This window comes from Aptenodytes forsteri, unplaced genomic scaffold (genome assembly GCF_000699145.1).
Source record: "Aptenodytes forsteri isolate BGI_AS27 unplaced genomic scaffold, ASM69914v1 Scaffold147, whole genome shotgun sequence".
In the NCBI taxonomy this organism is placed as follows: domain Eukaryota; kingdom Metazoa; phylum Chordata; class Aves; order Sphenisciformes; family Spheniscidae; genus Aptenodytes; species Aptenodytes forsteri.
The window spans coordinates 952004-963475 of NW_008795320.1; the positions used below are offsets into that span (position 1 = coordinate 952004).

An 11472-nucleotide genomic window follows, 5' to 3' on the forward strand; every position below is an offset into this window, starting at 1 on the left:
CCTCCCCGACATTAAACTCTCAAGATGACACACATCTTTTATATGAAATATAACTCAGCTGCCAGCGCACGCGTTTCAGGACGAGCTCTGCAAGCCGATGCTGTGACAGCAAGTCATTTAGTGTCGGCTGGACACAACCATTAGACCCGTAAGTAAGCTGTCAGCTGGCATAGCCAGTCCACCTGGATAGCCTGCTGACTCAGCCTTTTCGGGTGATTACTAGCGGCAAACATCCCAGATCAACTGCTAGACGAGACCCCGGGGCTGCACGCCCCGCTGTCAGGGCGCAGATGTTGTGAACCAGCAGCAGAGAAACCCGAAAGCGCAGTCAAGCACGGCACGAAGGTCAGGCTGTCCTTAACCAAAGCCGTGATGCAATACCCCCTTCTGGGCACGGCGGCCAGCACATCCTCTGCACTGCTCCCAGGAACACCCTTAGCTGCTCCCAGGTAAATGCAACCCTCTCTTCTTTAAAGAAAAGGATTTCCCACTCTCTGTTACACGTCAAAAAATGTAAGACAAAACCCGACACGGAGAGAGATCAGCTGGAACCCCTCCGGTCACGGTCAGTGTGCCACACAATTCCTCTGCTGCCAGGCTGATGTCATTAACCCAGGAAAACAAATTAGTTTTCCCATTACAGATATACAGGTCTTTTTTAAAATCTTAAAAACAAAAAATGAAGCTAGTGGTATACAAACAAGCCAGGAAACGGTAAGTGGTAACGTAGCCGATAGCTGCAGCGTTAGAAAAAAAATCCAAGACTCCTGCTTAGTCTTTGCCCTTAAGGCCAGTGTCAAGGAGCTCACCAAAAAAATAAAGCTTTGAAGTCACACCCGTTATAACTACCTCGTACAGAGTGGAAATTTTAAGATTAATGTCCAGCATGTTCAAAATTTGCCTCACAGGAAACAGTCCAAACGCCAACAACTGAACTGCTGCATAAGGCACGCACTGGAGAGGGAAGGAAACCCATCTTCCAGCCGATCCGACTCCAAAGCCAACTTCACAGCCTCCCCCCCCACAGAGCTGTCGGTACAACCCCCAACAACTGCGCGCACGTGGAGTTTACTAACAGCTCGGCACATTTACCAGGATGACAGAAAACAGCGTTGGGCTTAAGCGTGTCCTTCGGATTCATCACAGCCCGGCTCAGCAACCAGCTCCCAACAGCCATCGGGCCGTGCATCCCAGCCACCCAAACCAGCACGCTGCTGCTGCTTCATGTCCTGCCAAGGCTAAGAAAACAAGTAGTTTTTTTTTTTTTTTTAAAAAATCACATCTAAACATATCTAAATGATTTTTTTTTTTTTTTTTTAAAATCACATCTAAACATATCTAAATGATTCTAAAAGCCTGTCCTCTTACAGTGAAATGCATCTAAATGCATCCTCTTAGTGAAATACATCTAAAAAAACTTCTGCCCACCTTAAATACTCCTGTGGTAAAGAGTTTAAACCCACGACAGCCTCGGTCCAAGCCGAGTCGCAGGCTCAGGCAGACGGGGAGCTGAGCAGCTCCCTTCCTCCCCTCCTCGTCCGGACCTCCGTCCCGCCGCTCGCTGTTCTTTGTAGCGCAATGTGGTTTCAGGGCTCGTCAAAAACTTCTGCACGTGCTTGCAAACTCCGTAAGCTTTGCTAACAGTCCTCCACAGCTCGCCAGCTTCGTACAAAACCAAACCTTCCAGCCACAGGTTCTGCTGCGTTTCGCGCTTCCCCGGTGTTTACCGGTTGGATGGGACCCCGGGAGGTCGCCTCCAGCCTCCTGCCTAAAGCACGGGCGACACCGAAGGCGGAGCCGGTTGCTCAGGGCATCGTTCGTTAGGGTCTCGAAAAACTTCCAAGGACAGAAACAGGAAACACCTTGAAAGCTGAACGTGCCAACGTTCCCTGACTGAACATACTCCGACAGAATAAACTGACCCAGCAAACTGCAGGAGTCAACCATCGACGCAAACAACAAACACAGACTTCGCTGCTCAGACACAGTTACCTGCGAATTCACGGCGGAGGACAGAACACGTTGAAGTCTATCCTTTCTTTTGACATTTTCCCATCTCTAACTCTTAGGTACGTTTTGTTACTACTTCTCCCCTAAAAAAAAGTGAAGCGATCACATGCTATCAGGAATTAACCTAAACAAAACTTTAGCTTCCCTGCACATCAGTCACTAGTGTATTTTTATGTTAGAAAAAGGCAGCACCTAACTTCTTAATATTCTAAACTTACCCAGCATACATCTAATTGCTCGCACTGGGCACAAGCTCCAGCGTTGCTTAATACAGGACAGACGCCTGCGAACAGGACAGTCTGCTGGAAGGAGCCGCTCCTAGACGGACTCATCGTCCCCCAATATGACAGAACACATTTCTGCTGCTTTGACTCTTGAGAAAAAGATGCACTATTCAACTGAAAAAGCAAAATTCTGATCTCTGACAAGTATCTCAAGTTTTCATTAAAAAACCCAAACCTTTAGTGTACATCGGTAACAGAAACAATAAAAATACCACTATGCAGACATATACAAAAAAACCCCTGAGGGTCACTAAATCTCAGTCACTTTGTAACAAGAGAGTTGGAAGTCAGAGGAGCTAGGTATTATACAAACAGTGCGGTCAGCAAAAACCCGGGGTCTGTTTTTTTTTTTTAAACATTTTTTGTTGTTTTCAATGCACTAAGGCACCAGGAAGTCACAGTTAGGCCAATAAGATCTTCCATGCGACATTCAAACCCGATACACTTACCATGTATTAAACAGACGTGAACATAGGATCAAAGTGCAATAGCTTGAGGACAGCACTCTTGAGCCAGTAGCAGCACGGAAAAGTGAGTTGGAGAAGGAAGGAGGAAGGAAGGGAGCCCTCGCTTCAGATCGGATGGGGGGGTAGAAAGACTGACTGTGGGTAGTAGAAATCCACACTGCTTGTACACAACCACCAACGCAAAAACAAACCCCAACCAGTGACACCGAGAGTCACGTCCCTTTGAAGACTTGTTTCTCCATCACTCCAGAACTACTTTAAAAAGGCAGCTTTCTTTTACCTCCTAAGAATAGCTGAAATATTTCAAAGGCTCCCATAACCAACAAGATCGTTTTTGAAGACACGGAGGGAACAAAGACGGGGGTTTACAACAGGAAGGAACTGCCAACTCTCTTTAATAGTACATCACTCTGTCTAGCAGAGAAGTCAGCAAAGCTCAAACCTTGCCGTATCAATCGAGAATTATACAGCATTTTACAACTTTAAAGCACTGTACAAACATTACTGCAAGGTCGCAGCTCTCAAGCTTTGCTAAACACACAAATTGGTCACACTTTACCACCAGCTGCACGTTCGTTTCCTCTTTTGGTATCTCAGGGCTCTTCAGAGGATTCTTCAGTTTCAGCTTCAGATGATCCCCGCGAGGCCGGGCGCTAACACGGCATCTTCAGTCAACGTCTTGCGCTTCGCACAAAAGCACTTTTTGACAGCGCAACTCTGGGAGGAGTCCTCTTGCAGTCGCCAGTAAATCACACGGAAACCCAAGTGTATTTTATCTTCACCAACACAGTTGGCATTTTCAACGACATTCCAGTAATTTGGAGGTTACTGCCATAGCAAAAAGGTAACGTTTTTTGAGGCAGATACAAAGTTCTAAAACTACTCAGTGTTAAGTTAAATTCACTCACTGCATCAGAAACTTGGTGCCTAATGTATACTTAAAAATGCAACGCGAGCTGTGCCCTGCTCTTCCTAAGGTTCTGCCTTGCAACATACGGTCGTCAGCAACAGTTTCTCTCCCTTCGTGTTCCCTTCGCCCCCAAACCTGAAGACGTGGCGTCCCCTGGTTGGACAGGGATGCCGTGGACAAGGGGACAGCAGAAACCCTCAAAGCTCGCGGCCGCCACAGCCACTCAAAACGAGGCTTATCCAGGATCTCTAGAAAAACATTCGTGCGATTTCTTGAATTGGCATTTAGGATTTGTCAACGAGAAAAAAAACCACAGCTATAAATGCAACAATTTAAACTAACACAGTGTGAAGTCAGCTTCTTACGTTAAAGCAGACAAGACATCATTACTAAGCTACACCTTTCCTGTCCCCTTCAGGTGATGATGCTCGTTTCCTTTTAGTCTCTGAACTTCTGAATCCACCTAGACGACTTACAGGTCTCCATTTTGGCTCTTATTGAAGAGTCAGTGAAGGGTTACAGGCGACAGGCACTGAACTGTCACAGTCCAAAAGAGATTGGTCTTCATCAGAGACCATGGAAGCTCACATTTTGATCAACTCCAAGTCCTGGACTTCATTCCAGACATGACGATATCGCAGGAAAATACAACGTACCATTATTCAGAGCCGGCAGTTGAGACAGAGAACTAGATCTAGTCGCCGAGGTGCTCTCAGACTCATCCAGCCAAGCGCTGCCTGCAGGGTGCCTGCCCAACTCCATTCCATCAGCCGGTGCTTACATACACTGTTAGGCAAATACTCGGAATAGGACAAGAGTATCCTTTTATTCCAACGGAGAAGTTGCACATGTCAGTCCGTTCAAGACCAAGAGACGGTTAGAATTTAAGAGCAACAAAAGCAACACACCTTTCACTTGAACTCTCCATGACCACTGATGCATGAGATAACGTACGCTGCCAAATGACCGTGGCCCTTACAGAACAGACCAAAAGAATACAACCGATAGATCAAGTTGACAACAACACGTTTGCCAAGATCAACATAACCCTAAATGACACCCATGATTTTTTTTTTTAGTGCAGTGCCAGTTTCCAAATATTTGCGAGAAATAGCGAGGCCCCACACTTACGGCTGGACTGGGCACATCCAAAGAAGAGTTAACCACTTGGAATATGTCTGGAATATGTCAACGGGTACATGAATCGGAAAGCCTATACCACTGAAGGGTTCTGTAATAACCCGTGGCTCCCACCCAGGCTCCCACAGCTAGATCTGGTTGATTAGGTAACAGATTCAACAAAACCTGTGAAAGTGACAGTGTATATTTTTAGAAAGGAGGAACTAAGGTTATACTACACCATTTACTGAATTGTTCCACCACTGCTCCGTAAGTTTTACGGCATAAATAAAAAAATGGAGAGGAAAAAAAAATAAATACATTGGCTCCTATGAAGTCAGAAGTGGTTTGGGCTGCATAGTGGAGGGGTGAGAGATGGGGGCAAGGGGCAAAATTTACACACTTTGAGACAAAACAGGAAGCGCCTGCAAAGTAGTCGAGGAGAAAGCCAAGAGTTTAAGTGTCCTCGTTCATATCCTGGCTGTCTGTCCGAGCGATTTTCCGTGGTGGCGCCGAATTCTCACCTTCTATTTCCACTTGCTCTTGATCTCTCTTCTTTGCTGCATTCTGTTGGGACAGAGAAAGCCACAGTGAAACTCTCCAAAGCCTTAGATTCTGGTGGGAGCTAGTGTCGGTAGAACAAATTCTTGTTTGTAAAAGTTTCCAGATGGAATATAGTGCCGTGATGACCTAACTGACACACTGGAACAAACACTGAAGAGGATTTTGCCCAAAGCCGAAAGGTGCTCCTTCTAGATTGCTCTTCAAATTTGAGGGTGGGACTAAAACACCAATCATTGATCTCAGCACCTTTTATTTATAGATCTCAAATACTGCATAGGCATGAGTAAGAGCCTCTTTCCCACTGCTCTGAGTCAGTCCCCGAACTTACCAAAATCTCCCAAAGCCTTCTGCCACATACAAATACTTTCTTTTCAGCTTCAAGGTTCCTTATAATTTTGCCTCTCTCCACATTCTTCCGCAACCTCTGCTCTGCCCATGATTACACTCACTGCTTCGACGTCTCCGCTCCTAAGCCATCGCCTTGTTCTGAGTACTCCCAACCCAGGTACCCCAGCTTCCTAGTCTCAAACGCTAGCTAGAGCATACTAATTTGTGCGTTCCTCGTACGAGAACTCAGATTTTGTACCCAAGGTACTCACACAGCCTCATTAGTGCATTCAGACTCTGCACAACCTCATCCGCCTTCTCCTAACGGTCCTGGGAGGTAAGAGCAGCTTTACCCTAGCTGTAGACGCTGAGGCACAGGGAGACCAATTTGCCAAGGTCACAAAGGAAAACTGCAGTAAGTGGGAGATGTAACTGCAGTCTCCCAAGTTCTAGACTAAACACTGAGTTACCGTCCCTTAAATTGAAAGGGAAGAAAAAGTTGTGGGGTTTTTGTTTGGTTTTTTTTAAAGCAGCATTGTGCAGAGACAGGGCCTCCTTACGCTATCTTTTGCTGAAGTGCAGTTTGCACTTTCTTTTAATTAATCTTCAATATTTTGATTGTGATCAATATTCAGCTCAATTAGCCCGAGTCAGCAAATCAAGACAAAATGTTAATATTAAGAAAACACAACCATACCTTTTTGTCCCACTGCTGATGTAAATAACGCAAAAGTATATTTGTCTTTTCTGTTACTATGACTGCCAAAAAAAAAAAAAAAAAAAAAAGAGAGAGAGAAAAACATACTGAGGTCAGTTTAAAGATGACTTTTAAAATGGTGCAGCAATCGCCACATTACTTCACACACTTTTTAATGAAAGGACAGTATGCAGGAACACCAATCACTTAATAAGGATGGAGGAAAAGCACAAAACCCAGTAACTGGACATGCACTGCTAATCACTGTGGTGACAGTTCAATAGTATCACCTGATCTGAAGATTAAAATAAGGGACATTATGTGTACGCCAGTTTTTTAGTATTAGAACAGAATAAAGTTATTAAAAAACCTCAAACTTTAGCGGGGCAGACTTACTTTGTTCGGATGGATATTCTCTCGTGGGAAGATATACCGATGGTCTTCTATTCTGTAGAAGAATTAGAACAGTTGCAGAACAAAGACAGCAAAAAGGTGATTTTTAACTCAACCACAGCTAAACCAACCAAAAGGCCCTCATTAACGCGGGCTACAAATGCATTGTGATATTCTGCCCTGTTAGGTGACACTGCGCGGCTACAGCTTTTTAAAACACACATGTAAGGAAGAAGGTCCATTTTTCCTGTGTTCTTCAGGGCGTAAGACTATTACTAAAGAACGTATATATAAAGAAAGCACCACAGATGTGGTTTGGCTGATGTGATGACACATTCCTCACCAAAGCAGGCAGGAAGTTTTCCTTGCCAATCTCAACTCATAAACTATCAGCTGTGATCATACATGTTTTTTAAGAAACAAAATACTAATTTCAAGTTTAGTTCCCTCCAGCAACCTTTGAGCCGTGCAAGAAAACCTTCCCCCAAAGCACCAGGATGTGGCAATACTTACTGATGCTTTACATACAGAATCCGCATGGAATCTGCTGAAGTTGCTTTTGTTGTAGACCGGTAATCCTTTCAAAAAATCTGCCTAAAAAGACACAGAATACAAACAAAGAAGTAGGTGAGGAATGAAAGAGTGATATTCTGGTTGCTGTTTGCTTTCTGCCGATTCTTGAAGGAGTCGCTCAGGTCATTAAGATAAACAACTGCAGGAATTGAAGGATGCTGCCAGGTCCCGGCTAGCGAGATGGCTGTTGGATACTGAACCCCGCCCAAAACTGTTTCTGTAAAGTAAGCCAGCCCCCAGCTTCTGCATTTGGCTCGTTATATCCCCAAAGTTCAGTAATTCAGTTAGAAAGATGCTAATTAAAAACCTTTTGGCATATAGGTGATTAAAGAGAAGTATCTGTCCAGCTGGGTGAGCTCTGACAGAAGGAAGATTTGCACCATGCAGATACAAACACCACTGACGTAGCAGACCAGAATTCACAGCAATGTACCAGCACAAATCACGACATCACACGAGAAACTCTGCCACAGCTACGCTGACGTCTGAAGTCCTTGAATATTACACCCTCTCAATCTAGTTGCTCTTTCGCCTTCCCAGTTAACATTCTTTGTCACAGACCAAGGCTGGTTCCGCAGAGCAACGAAAGCCCACGCGGCCTCAAAAGCCCAATCCTTACCGCACGCTTATCAGCCTGGCCCAACTTTTCCTTTTTTTGGAAGGATCACATCCCTACAGGCGTCAAGGCTACTGGTACATCAAAAAAAAAAAAAACAAACAAACAAACCCAAAAAACCACCCCAAGTTTTGATGGAAGTGGTTAGATCTCCACTCACGACAAAACTGTTGATCCCACAGGCCAGCAAAGCTATTTGCTAAACAGCCGCGGGAACCCTGCAGAGCCCTCCCAGTTTAATTAAGCCGTAGCAGCGTGAAACAGGAATTTCCTTCTCCAGAGTGAAAAAGGAGGGCGGGAGGAGAACGTTACCGGGGTCAGGAGAAAACGGAGCTTACAAGTGTGTTGGAGCCTCTCTATTCACAGCAGAGACAAAGGAAGATGCCCAGCAACGTCTTTAAAGTAAAGAGAAAATGGGTAATAAATGTAAGGTGTACTTGTGTGATAAGCAGAGGAGAGGGAGGCCCTGAGACGGTCCTTTCTAAGTCATTAGATCAGCTACCTGTATCATAATGATACTTGCTTAAAGATTCAAAGCCTGTTCTGCTGAACACTGAAGGATTCTACTGCAGGACATACATCACCTTGTTTATAAGCCATTTTAAAAAGGACAGTAAAGCAGCAGATGAGAAGTAATTTAATTTCAGTGTTGGAAGCAACACATAAATGGACACTACTGCCACAAAACTGCTAGGTTGGAAGACGTTGTTTTCATTTAAATAGAAGCCATTATTTTTATTAACGCTGCATCGTTAATTCAAAGCAAAGAGCTATAATTAGCCAAACCAGAAAATATTATTCATACTTTTGTTCTTAAAAAGAACTCTACTGACATTCTAGTTTCCACGTTCAACTCTTCCCATATGCCTGGTTTTAGAAATCATCTTGTTAAAATACTGGACTTGGGGTTCAAACAGCAGATTTCAAATTCCTCTTGCCCATCTGAACCCCCACAGGACCAACACTATTTCCCTGTGCCTTCACTGCCTTCGGTCGCGAGTTCTCCAGGACAGAGTCCATCGCTCGCTCGTCTGCGTAATGTCCGTACCACGGCTGAGCTCAGGAATTAAGGCAGGATCTTCCAGCTCTGCTATAACAGAAGCCCTCGGTTTCGGACCGCGTTGTGCTCTCAAGCTCACCGCTTCCCACGCCTGCCCCGATGGATTTCTCTGTTCATCTGTTCTCACTGACTTCCACAGTCGGCACCGATTAGCGAACACATACACTACCCAAGGACACCCAGGCTGAAAAGGATGGGGAACCCTTTAACGACTCCTGAAGGCACAGCCAGACACAGTTTTCTCCACATAGCCCAGATTTACTAATTATATTATTCTGTTTAGAAGGATTGAGGATCTTTAAAAATATCCCGTTACATTTCAAAGCATCTCACCTTCCCATTGTCATAAAAAGCCTGCAAATTTAATGCAAAGTAACCTGCTCCGCTACACCAGCCTAATCCAGAGCGAGACAGACACGTCCTTGATTTCTTTTATTGCAAGAAAAGCCTGACAACTACTTGGCTTTATCACTACTTATAAGAATGGAAAATAACTGCTCTTATTTAGGAGCACACAACTTCAAGTACCTCTTCAATAAGCTACAGCTCACCCCAAGTCCCTCACGCTAGACTATTCCCTACTTTCCAGCTGGGGATTTGGTCTAGCAGAGCCCACGTTTCCCTGGAAAGAGGCTGGGCGAGCGGGATCACAGCTCTCACCAGGGATTCCGCAGTCTTTTAAAGGACTTTTACAGCAGGGTGAGTTACATCCAGTAAGTTGCAAAAACACTGTTAAAATTATCAGTCAAAATGCAATTTAAATGGCGAATGTGGTCGTCCCCCCCCCGTGATATAAACAACTGAAGCAGGACATATACCAGCTAAGTGCAGACTCGCAAGCAGGAAGGTTACTACACTCAGAGAACACCTGGAGACCTCAGCTCTAACAGCCACGAGCGTCCCTGGCTCTCGGCCACCACCTTTCCTTCTCTCAGGCCAGCAGTCGCTTGGGTGGACCAGCTCCAGCCCCGCCAGCAGTGCCCACTGCTCAGCCAGAACTTAGCTAGAGCAGAACAACAGGGACACTAAAACGACGAGAGACAGACATTTCTCCAACCTAGGCTCCAGCCAGCACGTTAAGCACTCGTCACCAGTTCAACTGAAAAGTCTGGTTGTCAGTGACACAGACTGTCCCTCCGATAATGATAATCCTGCTGCATACGTGCACATTTCAGTGGCTATCTGCTGATACGATCTCAGAGATCACCAAAAAGGCCCCCTCGAAGGAATTGCCTGGAGTCATATTCCTGGATATTCAGAATTAGACAATACTCCAAGTGCAGTGATCCTTATCTTCTCCAAGGGCACCAGATAAATAAGCCCCAGTAGGTCACTGCCATGTTTACACACCTATAGCACAAGGCACATCAAGTCATACCTCCCGTATAATGTCACGAGGAAACGCTCCCCCTGTGTGCCTTCTGCCACTCTTTAACCAAGGAAAGCGTACCCCGGCCAAGCTAGCGAAGCTGATGGAACATCCTGTGTGGAAGTGAAAAACCAGCACCTGAACAGATGCCTCATTTCCTCTGGGGAAAGGCAAACTCAAAAAACCAACAAACAAGCACGATTAAGCAACCTCAGAAGACAACACTGGTTCCTTCTACGATTTGGGAAGTGAGGCAGAGATAAGATGCATCTACTTTTCCTGTGTCAACAAGGGTGCTCAGCTTCCTAGGAAGATGATAGTCCTCATCTAAAAGCAGAAAGGTGAAAAAAAAAAAAATATATATATATATGTGCCCCATTCTCAGCTTTTGGAAGGAACTGCAGTAACAACGCTCAGCAACACAAGGCCCAGCACACAGATGCCAAAAACAGGGCTCTGTCCCAGCATGATGCACGCACACGTGGACGTGGGTTAGAGGAAAACCACTAACACGGGCTTGGGAACGGCCACCTAAGCTCTCAGCCACGGCACGCCTGTACACGGAGACCACAGGAGCACCACTGTTTTTCCCTCAGTTAAGGAGTTTGCGGATGGGCAGAAGGAAAACCCTCTTTCTCCAAAAATTATTACGTTGCTACAAAGGGAAGGAGGGAGACTGGAAGCCTCTCGGCTATGACAGCGCCGCCAAACGCTCAGGCACCAGACCAAGTCCCTGTTGCTGCTTAGGGGACACAGAAAGGACTGAACAACCTCTACAGCCCCCTTAGTGCACCCCCCCAGACCTGGGGACGGGGGAGCACCCCGCACCTCGGAGGTGCCCCAATTTCCCCCTTCTGCCTCCCAGCCTTGGGGGTGGAGGAAACGCCCCGCTCCCTGGCAGTGCCCCAGCTGCTGTCAGCCCCCCCATCCCTCGGGGGAGCCCCGGCCCTCCACTGAGCGCTCCAGCCGCGGTGGGGAATAGCCCGTACCCTGAAGTACCACAGTCCCCCCGATCACTAGAAGGGGGGACCCCCCCCCCCCCCCCGCCCCCCCCCCCCCCCCCCCCCCCCCCCCCCCTGCCCC

General features: G+C 46.2%; 1 protein-coding gene across 1 annotated transcript; it reads right to left on the reverse strand.

Annotated features, from left to right (window-relative positions):
* Nucleotides 1-3140: 3140 nt before the first annotated feature.
* Nucleotides 3141-10578, reverse strand: DDA1 (DET1 and DDB1 associated 1; the record flags this gene model as incomplete). The annotated part of the gene is made up of 5 exons (XM_009279862.1): nucleotides 3141-5357; nucleotides 6379-6440; nucleotides 6775-6826; nucleotides 7285-7365; nucleotides 10399-10578. Coding segments are annotated over 5 exons (486 nt in total), but the record flags the coding sequence as incomplete, so codon positions are not given.
* Nucleotides 10579-11472: the final 894 nt, after the last annotated feature.